This window comes from Phalacrocorax carbo, chromosome 2 (genome assembly GCF_963921805.1).
Source record: "Phalacrocorax carbo chromosome 2, bPhaCar2.1, whole genome shotgun sequence".
Lineage (NCBI taxonomy): Eukaryota > Metazoa > Chordata > Aves > Suliformes > Phalacrocoracidae > Phalacrocorax > Phalacrocorax carbo.
This window is the reverse complement of record NC_087514.1, coordinates 2,739,905-2,759,571: the sequence shown is the minus strand read 5'-3', so window position 1 is coordinate 2,759,571 and position 19,667 is coordinate 2,739,905. Positions and strand designations below refer to the sequence as shown.

Here is a 19,667-nt window from a genome sequence, read left to right as displayed (position 1 = left end):
TCCTTCCCTTTTTGAAATGTTATTATCCTCTACATAATTTCTAAGTGATGCTATATTTTGGTTTTGATGTCTAAAGTAATATATGTAAAAAGTGTGAAACAGTCTCAGATCTAGACACCTGCAATTGGAAAACTCCTACCTTTAATTAATCTAAACAAAAATAGGCAGCTGAGTACCAAATCCCAAAATGTAGAAATAGAAAAGAAATTCAAAACACAAGATTTCCTCCTTTTTTTCTGAAAACTGAGCCATTTATATAAAATGCAAAAGAGTTTAGGGAAAAATGGACATTTCTGAAAACCAATTGTCGTTAGAAAAAGGGAGCACACAATCAGCTCTATTACGAGCCAGCCATGTCTATGAGATGCAAAAACTGAACAAAATCTCATTTATTTTTCACTGCTGAAGTAGTTTCCTTACCTTTTGCAACATTGCCCGGCTGAGATGGTGAGATGGCATTGGTCCAGACACGCATACCACAAGTCTGGAATGAACGGCTCACTGCATTTCGGATTCCTGCGACTGCAGAGAAATGCGAAACTGGCAGAAATTTCACTATTAATAAATTAGACTGTTAAACAGGAGAGGCGTTCAGTTCACAGTAAATTAATTTAAAAAGTAAAACACTCTCAAATACTTCTCCCGTATTGTCTGACATAAGTCTGTCATAAATCACATATTCTGATTCATCTTCAAATCAGAAAAAAAAAGGGGATATGAAATCCAGATCTCCGACTTATCCTGAGTTTCTAATTTAAGTGGTTTGATAGAAATCGGAGGGCTATTTTAAGATGATCTGTCTTTGTTTCTCAGCAGATAGAATACCTTAGATGATAAATTCCAGTACTGGTTTTGTTGCTTGTCCTGAAGTATCCTGTGCTCTTGTCCTTGCAAAGGGAACACTGAGTAATACACTAATTAGTTCACCCAGCCCTCATCTACCTTTATCATCCACTTCATTCTGCAGCTGAACTGCTTCTGTTTTTCTTCCTCCAAATCTATTGTAAACAAGGTTGTCAATAAGGCAAAGCCCTGATTATGCTTCATGCCACTGCTACCATTCTGCTGGCCTTCATCCCAGACCTTGGACCAGATTTGCCATTCAGTTTCGAAGTCTTGCAATATAAATCAGATGCTGTGAGGATTCCGGGCTCCCCTCTGACCTGGAATTAGCCATAGCTGTTTGGTAGAGAGCACATCAAGGATGTTCCTGCTGGGTTTGCTCATGCTCTCTCCAGTTTACCTCCTGTAGGTTTCAGAGGCTTGTTTCTGGGATAGCATGGCATGAAGAGATAGATCCTTTTGTCCATTTTTCTTGGTTTTTGGAAATCATAGACATTTTGAGCAACTCTATGGTAATGTCTGTGTCTAAGAGAGAACGGGTCAGAGAAGGTGATGTGTAACTGAGGGAACATGGTAACCCACAGATGAGAGAGCAGAGAGTAATCATGATGGAAGTGAAAAATATGCACTGGAAATTGTGCTATTTCTTGACTTGGGAAATTACAAAAAGGAAACCTTTGTATGTCTCTGACCTCTTAAGGTTTAGCTGGACTTGACAGGTGTGAGTTAAAAAAACCCTTCCCTTAGCTTGTTCTGGAGAAGGTGCTGGGCATATTTTGCCATTAGAAGACCTCTGTTCCCACATTTCCTTCCTTTTATTGCTGCCTGTAGGGTAGCCTCAGCCTGTGAAATACTGCCTCATAATTAATTTGTCTTTGCTACCTGTGAAAAATTGTTCTCTGAGACAAGGAGAAAATATCTGAAGGGCATGCCATTTCTTTGCACTGGCTGTGACTGAGAGCATCCACTGCTGATACCAGGGATTGCTATTGGATGGATGGATGGAAGGAAGGAAGGAAGGAAGGAAGGAAGGAAGGAAGGAAGGAAGGAAGGAAGGAAGGAAGGAAGGAAGGAAGGAAGGAAGGAAGGAAGGAAGGAAGGAAGGAAGGAAGGAAGGAAGGAAGGAAGGAAGGAAGGAAGGAAGGAAGGAAGGAAGGAAGGAAGGAAGGAAGGAAGGAAGGAAGGAAGGAAGGAAGGAAGGAAGGAAGGAAGGAAGGAAGGAATTCCTGCCAGGCAGTTCATTGCAAATATGGACTGTCACGTTCTGGCCATAGGGAAGATACTGGCCCAAGACTAAGGCCCTGGCACAGTGTATTCTTCTTGCAGGCAACCCACCCAAAAGTGAATGTCAGGGAGTCCTCATGACCCATCTCATGCATCATCCCTCTTACGTCATCAGAAACTCATGTGTCAAATCTCCCATCTAAGGGATTTGCTCTTTTTCTTGGCTCAGAGTCATTTCAGGAAGTCTTAGATGTCAGATTTTCTGTAGTTCCAGGACTAATGTGCATCGATATTTCCATGCATGGCTGGTTTTGTGAAGGATACTGTTCCTCAGGAGAGTGTTGTTCTCATAGTTCAAGGAATTTGAAATTGTATCCTTACCAGGGGATATTACTTGGGCCCTGGTCGTCCTTGCTTGGACTGTCAAAGAACAGCTTCCCTTACTAGGGGCGAATAATCAAGCAGTCTGCCCACAGCTACCTCATTAGCTGCCTGTCTCATTTAGAAGCATTTGATTTCCTGATCCCCTAGTTGTATGGTTCAGATTACAGCAACTGAGGTAAGAATCATCTTTTGGAGAAAATAGATATAATCTCTTGCGTTTCTGTGTTGCCTGTGCATGGGAAGAACATGCACAGTGTCCCCTTTTTCTAGTGACAGGTTTTCTATCTTGGTTTTATATGGGGACTAAATTAAAAGGAGTTTCTCTGAAACTGTCCCTAAAATTGGGGCAACGCTCTTGCTTTTAGGAGTAATACAAATTAAAGGAGGGATAAAGCATGAGAGAATGAATAAAGTAATTTTCCTGTAGTTTTCCTGTAGCAGAACTGCTGTGATGCAGGAACAGCACACTCATCAGAATAGTGGGGCAGCATGTAGCACTCTGTGCAGCACGTAAGGAGCCATCCGCTGTCTTACGTGTTGAGTCCACCTACCACCTCCCTTTTCAGAGCTCCTCTCCAGGAGCCGCTTTCTGAATAATAGAGTTATTTTTCCTTCTGCTGCTTCTTTAGCTTATGGTACTGGCTGCCTTGTTGGTGTTGACTAATGAGAAGAATTGATCACTTGCCTCTTTATAAAAGCCCTTTACATCTTTGTTGGCACCTACCATGTGTCCCCTTTGCCTTTTGTCAGGGTGCAGACCTCTTAATCTTTTTTCACGTAGATCTTTGGCTCCAAACCCATTTTTTGTCTCTTTCCATTGCTATCCTCTAAGTGCTGCCATCATGTTGCCCTGCTTCTTTTGCGAAGATGAAGTCTCTCAGGGCTGCCAGCTAGCTAAAGACCAAAACCACTTTGTTCAAGCCAGCTAGTTTTAGCTTTGTCAGCTAGTTTTTGACATTTTGAGTAAAGGCCATCATCTGCTGTTGCCGGAGCTGGGTCTACCATGTGCTTTCATAAGGCTAAGTCTTTGCCATGCTAGATGAAGCTGTGGACAATGATATCTTGTGGCCATGTTGTCACATGTCATTGTAATCATATTTGGTTGCACTGTGCGGTGGCATTGCCATATCCCAAAGTAACGCCCTTCCTCTGCAATGCAGCAGTAGCGTGGTGTGGTGGGGAGGAACAACGTGACACTGCAGCCCTACTGCTGGGTAACATCATCATGTCATGGTCCTTACATACGACCAGCACCACGCTTCCACAGTGCGGTGTAATGGTCTTCCCTTGATATCGCTGTCACTCGTCATGAGTGCTGCCGTGTGTGGGGCAAATAAAAGGACCTGCCAGCTAATTCCTTTGTCTCAAGCAATAAAAATCCTGGATTCATTGATCATGGATAATCCATAATGAAGAGTCATTAGGTAATCACAATGTCGTTATATAACAAATCATTTCACATCATGTGGCACCATAACATGAAGTTTCTTAAGTCTTATAAGTTATTCAGGAACCTTTTAAGGATGCGTAGTACCTCCAAAAAAAGGGACAGATGGAAAGGTGGCAGAAGGATGAGTTCTGCTATGAATTCAGCTCACAGCAAGTAGAATTAAGGGTAATGTCACTGGAAACCCGCTTATCTTCCCCTGAGTTTTCTTCTGAAATTTCAGTCTTGATATGATTCTTTTTAAAAAAAAATTGAACTTTTTTTTGAATTTAATTTTTCAAAAACTAAGCAAAGGTCTGAAAAGTGAAATTAGAGTAAGTTACATTCCTATGACCTGTTGCCATCTGCTGCCGGAGAATAAAGATTATGTGTTAAGTGTCAAGCAACATTTCCATAATGTTTGTAAGGGATGAATATTGTTGAGAAGACACCTGCAGGGTGAATCATGAAGAGAGCAGAAATGCCATACTCTTAGCTCGTATAAGTCAGCACAACTCAGTTGGGAAAACCCTGATTTACTCCAGCTGAATATGTGACGTTCATCATCTGAATTGGAAGGACAGAGATTTAAGTGGTGATTTAAGGTTGCTTATGTTGGGAGCAATAGTGAAGGGAATCAGGATGTCTCAACTCAGAAGAAAGTTGAATAGTTTGTCCATACACAGAGCAAGGGGCCAGGAAGGACTCACTGAGTCCAGTGTGAAGACAGCAGGAGCTCTGAAGGGAGCCCACTGCGGTTACGGATCATTACATCTGTGCTCTGGATAACAAATAAACTCAAGCGGTGCCTTGCTGAAGCAGGGTGCCCGCATATTATTTTTAATCAGGTTTTGAAGCCAGTGGATTGAAATCTACTTGCTAAAGAGAAACATAATTTACCTCCTCAGCAGCATCCCTTACAACCCCAAATCCACACCTAAATCTTGGACCCAGATCCAAATCATTGTCAGTCTGATGTTGCAGTTCTTTTCAAGAATGGAAACCCCATCCAAATTTAGATGGCTGGTTCAGACCCGTACTTAGAGGTCAGATTCATTCTCAGATGTGGTTGCCAGGTTTCTTGTTTGCATGTTGGTGGTAACAGCATACACATATGTGTGTGTTAAGAGTATGCTGGGAGACCAGATAATCCTAGGAAGCAGAGTTGACTGGTACAGACCTTTTCTAGCAGCCTCTCTTGACTTTGCTGGTTTCCAGCAATCACAATTGCAAGTTGCTATTGGAATGACTTCATCTACCAAGCCACGCATCAGGCATGTTGTGCTTGCTCATACTTGCATGGCAGACACATCTAGAGTGGCATGTTATGGAGAAAGTCTTATCTTTCCATTTGGCTCTTCAGCCTGTCTGGTTTTTTCTCTGCACTTACTGCTTGGCCAGTTTTATTAATGCATTACTGCAAATGATAGCAAAGAGGGATTTCAGTATAATGAGGCAGATTTCAGAGGGCTGAGGGAGAAGTGGAATAAAAAATTCTGTTTAGGTGTTGCTTGGTTGAGGGCTGTCTGGCTGCTGCTTTTTTTTTTTTTAAATAATACTCTGAAATTATAGTTTATATTTGACATTAAAGATCATTCAGTTTGTCATCCTGTATAAAGTTAGAAGTTATCTGATTATGTCATGGCCCTTACCAAGTCTCATAATACTTGTTTTAATTGGAAAACAAGAAAAAAAGTATATTCCATTTACCTGCTCCCTTAGGTAAATTGCATTGCTTAATAAACACCACTAAGGAACACCGCTGAGCCTGGACAGGTTGTAGAAATATTTGCAATCAGAGTATCATTATGCCTATAAAAATAACCTGTCACTTCAGTATGTGGTCATTACAGCAGAACTGATGTAACAATCCTTGAAAAACTCTTAACTGAAGCCAGGGCGTTACATCCTGATGTCCAAGCTCCAGCTTTGTTCAGGTAAAACTCTCACTGAGGTCTGTGAGAGCGGTACCTGGATAACCAGCAAGTAAACATTATTAAAAACTTGATCATATACCCAAAAATGGTAAGCAAGCCCCATGTAAGTACTGTAAAACGCGTGTCATGATATCTGTCCTGTAATTTATTGTCGTGCCTGTATTTGTTTGTTAGCGTATAGGTTGAGGTTTTCAATGCAGAAAAATCTTGAAGCTCAACTTGTTATTCAGCCTGTGCATAGGTCTACTCTTATCTGTTAAATAAAAGCCCACAGAGAAATTCTCCTGGTACTCTTGGTGCACCAATGCTGCCAAATATATAGGATGACTGGCAGCTTAAAATCTCCCTAGTAAGCTGTTAAAATTGCTTGGGACCCTTTTTGGTCAGAGAGCTGAATGTCTAAATAGTCCATGAGCAGCTTTCCCATTTCTGGAGCCATCATTTATAGATAAAGTGGAGGTTCATGGGGCAGTACTTGCATTACAGAAAACTGTTTTATCCAGGTTTCTGGCTTGTGAATTAAGAAGTGGCTTGAATTTTAAGTTATTTTAACCTAGAATGTACACCCAACTGTAAACTTACTTACAATAATTGCTAAATATAGAAACAACTGTAATTTTTTTAACACATGCAGCTGGGGAGGTCACACAAGGAAGCACAAAATTTTCTGTTCACAGAAAAATTGGGTCAGGTATCAGCTCTCCTGATATTCATTGATGTAGTGTTGTAGGGACTGTCAGCTGTAGAGTAAGGGAGCAACAGCAAAATATCAGTCTCCACATCAGCTCTAGGCTTGTCCGTTTTAGTCACTTGAAACCGTGACACATGTCCCCGGTGTTGGTGTCTTCCATGTGCTGTGGAAGTCCAAGTGTCTGTAACCCAAGTACCGACAGCCATCGTGACAAACCAGTCTCTGCTGCAACTGTTCCCCTTCGCTTTGGCAACCTACAGTGATTGTATTTTGTCTCCCCTCCTTGGGAAATACCATCGTTGTGGACTAGTGACATAGAATGGGAAGGGTGTGAAAGGGGGAGTGAGGTATCTGCATCCTTCCTCCCCACCTCAAGTTTTATGCATGATTGCACCATTGAAAAGTAGTCCCTCCTGTAGAAACGTGTGTCACCTGTTTTGGTAGCGTGAGTGTGCAAAGCATCTTCCTGCTTCCCTGTGACAGGGGCTCAGAAGACATCTAGCACAAGTATTCAATTGCAGAAGAAGTCTTCTGAAGCCCCATGGGATCAGGAGGCTGAATTAGCAACCCACGTGGAAGCAGGTGAGGCTGAAGTGGAGCTGAATTCTCTTTTCCTCTCCCTTGACAGGGCATCCCTTTGGAGCTCCTGTGTGGTCCTACCTCTCCTGGCTCTCACCTGGATGTCTGCAGTTCTGGCAATCACAGATCGGCGGTCAGCACTCTTCCAGATCCTTTTTGCCGTCTTTGACTCGTTGGAGGGCTTTGTCATCGTTATGGTCCATTGCATCCTAAGGCGGGAGGTGAGATGAATCATAGAGTTGTTTAGGTTGGAAGGGACCTTTAGAGGTCATCTAGTCCAACCCCCCTGCAGTGAGCAGGGACATCTTCCACTAGATCAGGTTGCTCAGAGCCCCGTCCAGCCTGGCCTGGAATGTTTCCAGGGATGAGGCATCGACCATCTCCCTGGGCAACCTGGGCCAGTGTTTCACCACCCTCATTGTAAAAATTTTTTTCCTTATATCCAGTCTAAATCTACCCTCCTTTAGTTTAAAACCATCACCCCTTGTCCTGTCACAACAGGCCTTGCTAAAGAGGTTGCCCCCATCTCACTTAAAGTCCCCCTTTAAGTACTGAAAAGCCGCAATAAGGTCTCCCTGCAGCCTTGTCTTCTCCAACAGGTCCATGTCCTTCCTGTGCTGAAGGCTCCAGAGCTGGACGCAGCCCTGCAGGTGGGGTCTCACCAGAGTGGAGCAGAGGGGCAGAATCCCCTCCCTCGCCCTGCTGGCCACACTTCTTTTGATGCAGCCCAGGATACTATTTGCCTTCTGGGCTGCAAGCACACACTGTTGGCTCATGTCCAGCTTTTCATCCATCAGCACCCCCAAGTCCTTCTCCGCAGGGCTGCTCTCAATCCCTCCATCCCCCAGCCTGTATTGATATTGGGGGGCTGCCCGACCCAGGTGCAGGGCTGTCTTCTTTTGAACGAGTCATTCTCTTTTATGTAACCAACAGAATTCCCATAGAAAACATCTGAAAAATATCCAGTCAGACTGGTAGCTTCTTTAATCCAATGAACTTTTGCCTTTGTGTAGACAGTGACCACAAAAATGGCCATGACAGTATCAGTCAGAAGGAAGGAGGGATGAATCAATGGTTGTCGTGCTGAGTGCACTGCAGAGCGGAACGTGGGGGATAGTATTAGGTTAGCTAACATGTCAGGTTTTGTTCATTTAACACCAAAATTAGTATTACCAGAATGTTTACACCCCATCTCCAAAAATGGAATATTAAGAAAAATAATTTGTTTGATTTCAAGAGGGCCAACTTGCACCGAGATTTACCGAATGATTGTGCATTGGCATTAGTGCTTAGACGTTCAAGCCAGAAAGTAAATCTAGCAATAATCAAGCAAGGAAATTGAGTAAATTCTCTCCAGCCTCCCTGTGGAGATTTAAAATGGTGAATTGTATCAGGAAAGAAAAGGGCGAATCTTTTATGTTTCTTTTATTCTTTTCATCCTACTGGGTAGATAGACTATTAATAACAGAGACAGGAAGGTGGTTTTTTTTTCAATATTCATTTTATCTTCTTACAGCTCCTTTAAATTAAGTAAAACAGATTAATTTCTTATGTCAGGCCAATGAAATCAATAGAATTACACCACTGGCTTGGCTGAGACTCCTTCGACTAATTGCATTATGAATATGGGCCTGCATTTAACTCCCATTGCTGTCACTAGCATTTTTTTTCCATAGATTTCAGTGAGCTTTGGATCATATACATATTACAGCCAATATAGGATCATAAACAGACATTGCAGACCCTGATATAATGATTTATGCAATAACATCCATTGTAAGCATACAAGATGCAAAATAGAAGATATTTTTATTCTTGATTATATAAATCGAGTAACTAGAAGTGACCAACACAGTGACTCAGAATACCTCTAAGACCTTTGAGTTGCTCTGTTAATATGTGAGATATGTATCGTATAAACAATTTGAAATGTATACCTGAATGCTACTAAAGTAGATCCATGTTCTTTCAATCTACCAAGGTTTTTATTTCTTTTCTCCTCTTCAGCAGAATTTAATATGGTTTCGTATCCCTGTCTGACTCTGACTTTTGCAAATCCATTTGTTCCTGCAGGTCCAGGATGCCGTGAAGTGCCGAGTAGTAGATCGTCAGGAAGAGGGCAATGGAGACTCAGGGGGGTCGTTTCAGAATGGACACGCTCAGCTAATGGTAGGGAAAACTACCACCTAGTCTATTATTAAGGGACCTATGGGCATTTTTAACTCATAACCGATCAAGAAAGGGCTCTGTCCATCATAGATTTTGCAATTGTCATTCTTTTTCCTTTAAACCTGCGCTTGAACAAGCATAGCACTTAGGATCGCCTCTTTGACACAAATCCGGTTTCTTTTCATTATGATATTAAGGGGTTCAAACTTACACCCCAGGTTTTGCAGACAAATTGGTGAGACCCTTTCTTTCCCAGAAAATGCAAAGCTAAAATATATCTCCCAGGTCTTCCAGACCTTTTCATCCCCAATATGCTGCCTTGTCCTAGCTGGAGCTGGGAGGCAGTAGTTTAATACTGTTTTAATCACAGTGTGTTGCATCATTATTATTAAGATGTTGTTTCAAAAGGATTTGTTTCTCTCGGAAGCTCACTTGTTTACATTGTTTCACTGGGAGTATAGCTTAAGCAGTGTAAACCTTGGTCCTGTTGTGTAAGTCCTTTACGAACAGTCTAGATAAGGCCACAGAAGAACAAGCTATGTAGAATCATCTTGCAACTGCTTCAGTGTTATGATGTAGATGATATAAGAGGTATTTGATTTCTGAGGCTGGGGTAAGGACATCAGGACAATCGCAAGATCCAAAAATGTCCAGTTAATATTAGACCTATATCATAACCCACGGTGTTTGTTTCCAGTCACTCCTGTGCTAAGCTAAAGAGCTTGTGCTTAGGTACAAGGTCTCATTTCAAACAGTTAAATCTTTAAGTCAAGACAACAAGATATGTATAATTCTACTGCAGTTCATATGTATTTATTGAAAAGAGGGGCCTCATTTTTAATTTAAATGCATAGTGTTATTTTCAGACAGGTTCTTGCTATGCCTATCTATGGGTAATTAGAAAGCCCCTTGCATGCCTAGTACTTTCACTTCTTCAATAATAGACACCATAAACATATCCAGCCTCAGTCTTCCTTTCAATAAGCTAACACACTGCGCTTTTTTCTCCTTCTGTAAGACATTTGCCTTCAAATTATTTATATAACCCTTTTCCACATGTCCTTCAGACTTTCACCATCCTTTAAAAATGTGTATGCTATGTTTGTTATTCTACTGTCTCCATCTCAAGCCCTCTATTCTGAGGTTTCAGATTTTTGTCTCTCTGTATAGCTCCCTGTTTTCGTTCATTATCAACCACCTTGCAAAATTCTGTGTCAGCTACAAGTTTTTTAGCGAAGAGAGTACATTTACTTCTTCACTGTTGATGGATGTGTTGAGAAGTAGAGACCTTACAATCAGTTTCTTCACATTCAGACACAAAAAGCTCTGGAATCTAGACACGAATGATGACTCCTCACTGATATTTTTAGAGGGGTACAATGTTATTTTATAGTGACTGAGTTGTAAAATAACCAAAGAAATCAAAAGCTTTGCAGGATGACATTTTTGCCATTACCTTTTCCAGTAATCTCCAAATCTGCCCAGCAAGTGAAAAGAAGCTTAGATGAATAGAACTGTTTTCCACAAAATCTTGTTTACTGGTGTTAAATATAAACCTATATTTTACTTATTTATCAGTAGGACTAGTACAGGCTGCTCAGTTACATTTTTCTGGAACTCCTATCATGAAAATGAGATTATATTTTTCTGTGTCATCCCATTTGCCCATTTAAAAGTTAGTTCAGTCTTATTTCTCTTCTATTCTTTTCAGATTTATTTGATATCCCAGATAATTTACTAAGAAAGTAGCATCATGAAGGTTGAGATGATTCCTCAGCCAGCTCTTCAAAAACTCTTGGATCTCAACTGGCTAATATTGAATTGTTTATCCCAGGGGGATGGGGATTTTTTTTCACACTCTCAGTATTAAACTGGAATGCATTTAATCACATTGATAAAATTATATTAAGTGTCTTCTTTCTGAAATGATACTAGAAATAAAGAGTGAACTCTTCTACCTTTTGCTAATCTGTGGCTTTTCCATTACTCCATGAAAACGCAAGACCCACTGTGACTCAGTGTATCCAGTTCTTTAAGACATTATCTGCTAAAAGCTTTGGGAAAGGGATTAACTCATACTGGGAGAAGAAAGGAGTTTTGTTTGGCTGTACAGACCACTTGAAAAAGTTATTCAGCCTTTGTGCCTACAAGGACCATTGATTTTATACGCAAAGAGTTTCAGAAGCGGAGACTTGTTTCCACTTTACGTGACTTGGTGATAGATCACAAGAAAGCCCAGTGGGTATGGAGGGTTTTCAGTGGCATCCCCAGATCTTTTTAAGGACTGGAAGGGAACCCACTTAGACTAAGTGTGGGGTGATATATCCAAGGCAGATCAGGCCAGGAACCTGTCCCCTGTTTTTCAGAAATGTACGTAAACATGTTCCAGGGAGATATTTTAATTTGGCAGCCCAGGAATTAGTGTATGGGTGAGCAGATGAATCCGGTTGAAAAGCAATGTTACAGCTTTACCACTGCCTGCTGTTCAAAAGCCACAAGTGGAAAAAAGTGATTTGTTTCCCATGTTTCAAAGCCCAAGCAAAATGTCTCCCCTCCACTCTCCTGGCAATGGTTGTGTCTGCCTCACTAATAAAAGTGGGATTTTGCATGTTCCAGATGGCTTTCTCTCCCCCACCACCTCCTTTTGACCATGTCCTCTGTGTTCTCTGTTTTTCAGACCGATTTTGAGAAGGATGTGGATATGGCTTGTAGATCAGGTGAGCACATCACAGGTGAGAATCAACAAGTGACCTGGTTTGGGGATTGAACTAGGCCATTTTTTTTTTCCTTTCTGTTTTATTTGTGTGTGTCTTAGTGGCTTGCATGTACTTGCGTGGACTGCCCTTACTCTCAACCCTGACCAAAAGCAAGCAACATCCCTAATTCTCTAGTTTGTTTTGCTTATCCTATTTCCCCAAAGCTCTCTTGGTCTTTAACTAAGATTAAGCCTTGCCCCTGAGTTATTATTTCTCACCTATGGTCCGTGTAACACGGTGGCAGAGAAGAGTATCAAGGAAGAAAGGATTGGATCCATCTCTTCCTACTGTGATCCTTCTTTGCTTTAGCAACCCCTACCCAAGGGGGTCACACCAACCTCAGACAGCTCTGTGGTCAGAAGAGGTGTATTTGAGAAGGTCTGGAATCTGGAGAGCCTCCCCACGGCTCCACCTGGCTCCATGCACACTTCCAGTGCGGTTGTAAGCTGCCTGTATGTATGGGTGTATGCCTGTACATAGGTGGGGCAGTCTCTCCTCTTTTGCCTGCACCTTTCTGCTGTGTGTTCAGTCACACACATTCATTATGATCCTGAAGATCTGCATGAGTTGATAGTCCCTTTCCCCAATAACTATCTTTTCTGTTATTCCCCTGGGGGTGTCTGTGCTGTCTGGATTCTCCTTTGCTACCTGTTCATCTCTGCAGGTTTCATCCTCTCCTGGACCTGGCATGCCTGACCATTTGGCTGGGTTTTATTTCTTACCCTTTGTAGATATTTAGGCTTTTATTTATTCTCCCCTCTTCCAAGCAAAAGAAATACTAGCTTGGTTGGCACTTGCATATAATTCACATCTTCCAAACCAGGATCTCCCCTAGCCAAGGACATACTGTGTGTTGTTACCATCATGGAAAACTTCTCTCTCTCTTTTTTTGTCACTTTCCCCCTTTCTTTCTCTCCTCCCCTTTTTTCTTTCTGTTTTCCTCCTTCCTTCTCTCTTTCTATGCACATCTAACCGTCCCTTTCATTTATCTTTTTCTTTATCTAATCTATCATTTATTTATCTGCTTCTAATATATTTATCTATAATTCATCTCTTTCTCTATATCTTGCAATCACTTATTTATCTCTGTCCTCTGTTGTCTGTCTTGCCGTACCTGTTATTTATGTATTTCTATCTCTGTCACCATTTATCTCTGTCACTGTGTTTCTGTGTATTGTCTGTCATTGTCACTATCATTTATCTATCTAATATCTATCTATATCTTATTTATCTTTTCCTGTCCTTCTCTCTGCCTCACTCCCTCTCCCCATGCTTATCACAGTCACAGTATATTTATCTCACTTAGCCCTGTGATATCTTATTTCATGGTCTCTTTCTGTCCATTTATCTCTTTTCAGGGTCTGTCCATTTTTTTCTTTCTGTTTCTCTGTCTCACACTCTCTAATCTAATTTCTAGCTGTCTCCCTCTCCTCATTTGTCTTCTTTCTTCCTTTTTGACACTCAAGACCTCAGTTCCATAAAATCATACGCCATAAACATGCATGTGAGACCAGGTCTGACTTGAACGCACGCTCAGTGAACATGATCCAGGCTGGGTGTTGGCACACACAACCAGCTATACAGCCAGCAGCCCACCTTCTGCTGGAAACCAAGCCAGACCCTGAACTCCTGCAATAAAAGAGTCTTTCTGGATCTGCTACTGAGTTTCTTGCTCTCAAATCGAGCTTCCCAGAGGAAAGGAAGGAGCTGATTGGTTTCACATGACTTCAGGGCAGAAGACCCTGGATCAGAAGCTTGCTAACACCCTAGGCTTCCTTTACTTTGCCAATATACAGCTATAAAATTTGTCTACCTGAAGATATATTCCTCTTCTAATAAAATGCTGTTAGTCTACACCAACCTAAGCAGTTAATAATAATCCACATTTCAGAGAACTTTCTATATGGTGCACCATGCTAAGCATTCTGCTTTTGATTAATAAAAAATAGAAATCTGTTCATTGGTTTCTGGCCATCATTTCTCCTGGAGGCACCAGCTCGCATGTTATGACAGATTGGAGCTATGTCTGATACTGCTCATAACCTCCTCACTTAGATTCATTGGTAGGATTGGGTCCATGGCTCAATGTTGAAAGCTCACTCCGCTCCATGCTTGGACATTGTCAAGTGCAAACCTCTCCAAACGTACCTTCAGCAGCTGATGTCAGCATGGAGAAGAGCCTGAATCAATAAATCTTACTGACGCTCCCAAGTGAAGGATTTGACTTCAGTCACATCTTCCCACAGCGTATGCTATGAATGCACTGGAATGCTCTGATTTATCCTAGCGTGTCTTCTAGCAATATCAAGATGACCGTGGCTGTCATAGTTACAGCCAGTGTGTTCAGCTTTCAAAGCTTTTTAAAAGATCTTTTATTCTACTTGGTCTCGTTATCCTGCCTTGCCTGCTCTGTAGTCTTAGAGGGGATCTTTGCTCTTCTACCACCCATTGATCCCACTATGAGTTGGTAGAAAAATGAGTGTGTTCTCAGTTCCATGGGATGCCTATGTCATGTCTTGCCTCTGTCCCAGGTGGAGCAGACCTCTAAGATCATCGAGTCCAACTGTCAACCCAGCACCCCCAGGCCTCCTAAACCATGTCCCGAAGCACCACATCTACAAGTTTTTTGAACTCCCCCAGGGATGGTGACTCCCCCACCTCTCTGGGCAGCCTGTTCCAGTGCCTGACCACTCTTGCAGGAAAGACATTTTTCCTAATATCCAATCTAAACCTCCCCTGAAGCAGCTTGACCCCGTTTGCTCTCATCCTATCGCTAGTGACCTGGGAAAGGACACCAACATCCACCTCGCTACAATCTCCTTTCAGTCAGCTGCAGAGAGCGAGAAGGGCTCCCCTCAGCCTCCTCTTCTGCAGGCTAAACCCCCCCAGCTCCCTCAGCCGCTCCTCGTAAGACTTGTATGTTAAAGGACCTTTGTTTTTTTTAACTTCTGAGATGGGTGAAAGGAGAACATGCATTTATTTCTCCTTTCCTGTGCTTAAATAAAGGGTAAGTAGCCTTCAGTCCTGCACCGCTTTGCCCCTGCCCCACAGTCTGTGATCTCCATACCTGGGAACATCATGGCCAGTGTCATTATCTTCCTAAGGCCTTTGTTGCAGCCCGAAATCAAATAAGCAATAGATTCTTATGCCTAGAAAAGGGACAGATGTCTTGTTGTGGGCAGTGTTGTGTGGGAATGAGTGTCTGTGTGTCCTTTTCAGAGCTCCTAATTGGCATGTTCACCTCATCCTCAGTTTAAGGTTTTCCTCTCCTATCAAGGAATAGTCACGGCACTCTTTTCTTTCCTCAAGGGAAATTGAGAAACACTAAATAATTAGCTCTCACAAGGGCTTGGCATGATTACTAGAATGTAAGCTTTTTGGATAGCAGTTAGAAATTTATAACAAAATACGGCGTGTTTCAAAGTACTGATTTATTGACACTGAAACTCTTCTTGCAAAAAGATCATCCTGAAGCAGTTTGGCGAATTTAAAACAAACAAACAAAAAACTTAGATTTGACATCATTGATAAAGCTGCATTTCAGCTATTTTCTGAATTAAAATAATTTTTATATGAAAGCAACCTCTTATTTTAAAAAAACCTACTCTTTTATAGGCTAATAATATGTATTATATGTACACGCTACATTTGCTAAATATATAGACATGTATTTGCTTTTCAAGATACTGTAATTGATGTGATAACATGTGATGGCCTAGTTTTGAGTTTTCACCATGATTGTGTTGGGAAATTTGCAGTGTAAAGGATTCTTTCAAAATGAGATATTTTTTTTTTCCTCCTTAGCTTTAGCTTTGCCTTCACCATCCTGGAGATATATATGTATATAAAGAAAAAAAAAAAACACAAAACCAAACAAAACCACAAAAACCCCAGTATAAAACACTGTTCTGCCACCATAGCCTCTTTCTGAGAGGCCCAAGGGAACATGCTAGCATGGTGTGACTGTGAAAGGTGTATTGATGTATTAACAAAAACTTAGGTGAGGTGCTAAGGATACTTGTCTGTCTCCCTAGTGCTGAATAAAGACATCACCACCTGCAGGACATCAACCATCACAGGAACACTGAAGCGTCCGTCACTACCAGATGAAGAGAAATTGAAACTCAATCACCAGAAGGGGTCATCAAACTTTAACAGTCTTCCAGCCAATGTCTCCAAGATGCATCTCCAGGGCTCACCGCACTACCTGGGGGCCATCAACCTGAACGAGTTCAGCAATCACAGTCTCACTCTGAAGAAGGACAAGAACCAGCCACCTAAGTCCATCTACATCTGTGATGGGGATATATTCAAGAAGTTGGACTCAGAACTCTCCCGGGCGCAAGAGCAAACACTGGACACCAGCTATGTCATTCTGCCTACAAACACGTCTACCTTACGGGCCAAACCGCCCAAAGACGAGAGCAAATACAGCATCAATATTGACCAGATGCCCCAGACACGGCTCATCCACCTCAGTATGGCTACTGACCCAGGATTTGTTGTCAAGAGTCCTCCACGGGAGCCTGTAACCATGACATGCAGTGAGGTACAAGGTTCCCCCATGATACAGCAACAGCAGCAGCTGGCTCCACAAAATATCTCCAACGAGACACAGATTCCCAACAGCCTGTGTGACACAGGAGACTCAGGGAACTCGGGTGTGGTGTCTAAGAGCGAGACTGTCTCCACCCTTTCCATGAGCTCCTTGGAGGTAAGCGTGTGAATTACTGTCTTGTTCTCAGATCAGAATGATGCCCTGCTTTCAACACTGGCCGCACCAGGTGTTTCAAGAGAAGCACCTTAGGCCAAATGCAACCCACCATGCAGTGCCAGTATTATATGATCATGGGGGATCACTGGCATGTGTTACCATTTTGTAATCTAACATTTAAAATCCCTCATGACTTCCGTAGGCATATTCCATTGCTGGATGGACTGTCTTTAGCCCTACAGGTAATGCAGGTTTCCTCTTTTGATGACATCAGTCATGATACAGATGAGAAAACCCTAGTGATCACATGTGTTAATTGACCCTAAGGCATGCCCCACAATGCTCTTAGCATCAGAAGGATGTCAGAGGTTTTGCATGGATCAGGCTGCCCAGAGAGGTGGGGGAGTCACCATCCCTGGACGTATTTAAAAGACGTGTAGACATGGCACTTCAGGGCATGTTTTGGGGGGCCTGGTGATGTTGGGTTGATGGTTGGACTTGATGATCCTAGAGGTCTTTTCCAACCTTAATGATTCTATGATTCTATAAGTGCAGCCCTCTCTTTCTGACCTGTGATAACTCATTACATATATTAGAAGTTCTCCCTAGACTGTACGCTGACGTCTGTCCTAGTTTTCCTACTTCTCAGCATCTGACCCTTTTCTTGCCTACTGTCAGAGAGCAGGTCTCAGCCATTGCTGTCCAAGCTTCAGTCTTGGCTGACTGATGCTCAAAAGCACGAGTAGATGACTTGGCTGAGCCTCTCTGCTTTCCGTTCTGTGAACCACCTGCAAGCTCATACCTAGAACAGGGGCTTGAATTGGACAAACTCCCATGCTCAGCACATGCTCAGCCCTCCTTGGCACTCAGTGTTTTTTGATAGGAATCCTTCTAAATGGCCAGCACTTTCCATCACAAAGAGCCAGAGAAACATGTTAAAGGTGTAGGAGGAAGGAAAAGGAGAAGGGCTCTCCCTGTCTTATCTACCATGTGGTTCAGTTTGTGCCCAATGACCAGCATCAATCCCTTACTAACCTTCACCCATCTCTTTTTCTTTTGAATACCCAGAGGCGGAAATCCCGGTATGCAGAGCTAGATTTTGAGGTAAGTACATCCTTTTCTGAATGCGTTTTTCAATGTGTAGGACAAGAAAGAGAAATACTGCCTTCTTTTCTTTCTGGCACCTTTGCAGGAGTGCTGCCTTTGCCAAAAAGCTTCTTCAAGGGTTTAAAAATGGTGGATTGAAAGACTTGTGTTGGCTGCCCAGTAAGGCTTACCCTGTGCTGATAAAAAAAAAAAAGGGTGATTTATATTGGCTCAAGCTTAATTTATAGAGCAGCTTCTGTGTTAACTTTTGTAAATCAAGATCTTTCTTTGGCTTGCCCAAGGACTGTAGCTTGTCCTCTGTGAGTAAAATGCTTACGGAGTGTTGATGGAGCGGTACAGGTGACTGCACCATGTTCCTGTTTGGGAAGCACACGTACATTTGATTAGTGGCCTAAAATGCCTTGCCTTTTGTGCACAACATCTGTTGCTTAACAGAAAGGAAGCCAATATATCCCCAGTGTCACAATGCATCATCAGCCCTGGTCTTTCACACCTATTAATGAACCTCACAGAATTAGCCTGGGTGGAAAAAGTCTATACTGTATGTAAGGAAATGGCTGTCCTCACACCTGAGGCAGTGTGGAAAGCTTTTGAAAGAGCCAATCCTCCACAGAGGATCTGTGGGGGCTACTGAGAGCTAGTGTAGCTATCCTGAGTCCAGTCATGGCATCCTTCCCGGGAGAGCTACCCTTTCCCTTCAAAGCTACTAGCTTATTCAGAAACAGTCACGCTAAGGGCCCAGGAGGAGTTGCCTTAATGCTAGAATCACTTCAGAGCTCCAGGTTGTGAGCTTGGTCTGAAATTGAGGCACCATGGGTACATCTAAGCTGATACTTCAAGTTGGTCCCGGACTATTTGAGCCACCTTATCCGATTGGCAGAGCACAAGAAAACCATATTCAACATGCTTTTACATGCAAAGGGAAGTCCTTGTAGAAACTGGTCCTGCCTCTTCTAGGCAGTAAAAGATAGAAGTGAAATGCAGAACAGCCAAAATACAAAGAAAGAGGCTGCCCAGAGAGGTGGTGGAGTCACCATCCCTGAAGGTGTTCAAAAAATGTGTAGATGTGGCACTTTGGTTTAGAAGGCCTGGTGGTGTTGGGTTGATGGTTGGACTTGATGATCTTAGAGGTTTTATCCAACCTTAATGAATCTGTGATTCTATGGAATGGAAATTATGGAAGAGTTTCTGATGGAACTTCTTGTATCCAAATCCTACATGTTTGGGTAAGCTCTGAACACATTTGCAGAGGAGGCACACTGAGAACAGAGTGGGCATGGGGTCACGTGTCAGTTAAAGAAGGACAGCAAAGCTTCCTAGGTCAAGCTGGCAGAACACCTCCTGTCAAACACAAACTCTGCTGTATAAACAGTTGGCAGTTGCAGGTTTAGGGTAACCATAACGTGAAAAATCGGTCTTTTCCACTTTCTCCCACCATCTCATTCTGAAAATAAAGGCAGTGCTACACTGGCTCCTCAGTGAAATTGGAAGGCAGTTTAGGCATGCCAGACTGCACCTTCAGGGAGAGAGGCGGGTTCTAATAATGTATGTAACCTTGGGGGGAAGATATGTTGTTTCTGTACAGCTCAGTAGGGTTTGCTGACCCATGGCCCTTGTGTTTGCTTCAGAAAATCATGCACACAAGAAAACGTCACCAAGACATGTTCCAAGACCTGAACAGAAAACTCCAGCACGCAGAGAAGGAGAAGGAGTCTCCAACAACGGACAGCAAGGTTAGTCAGACACTTGCAGAACCATCAGCTCCTAGAGCTCTCTAGTGCCAGCAGGAGCACAGGAAGAAGCAGAAAAGTGTAGGAGCCCTCATCGAATGCCTTTC

The 19,667-nt window shown here is 42.5% G+C and overlaps 1 protein-coding gene across 4 annotated transcripts in view; it reads left to right on the top strand.

Moving 5' to 3' along the window:
- Positions 1–19,667, top strand: part of ADGRB1 (adhesion G protein-coupled receptor B1) — a 287,480-nt gene that overhangs the window by 252,521 nt on the left and 15,292 nt on the right. For 2 of the 4 annotated variants that reach the window (XM_064441996.1, XM_064441994.1), the window contains 6 exons: positions 7,134–7,305; positions 9,158–9,253; positions 11,931–11,970; positions 16,044–16,723; positions 17,792–17,827; positions 19,459–19,563. In XM_064441996.1, the coding sequence (XP_064298066.1) occupies positions 7,134–7,305; positions 9,158–9,253; positions 11,931–11,970; positions 16,044–16,723; positions 17,792–17,827; positions 19,459–19,563 (1,129 nt within the window). Of the gene's footprint in view, positions 1–7,133; positions 7,306–9,157; positions 9,254–11,930; positions 11,986–16,043; positions 16,724–17,791; positions 17,828–19,458; positions 19,564–19,667 lie in introns of all 4 variants that reach the window. The other 2 variants (XM_064441995.1, XM_064441993.1) reach the window with 1 other exon arrangement.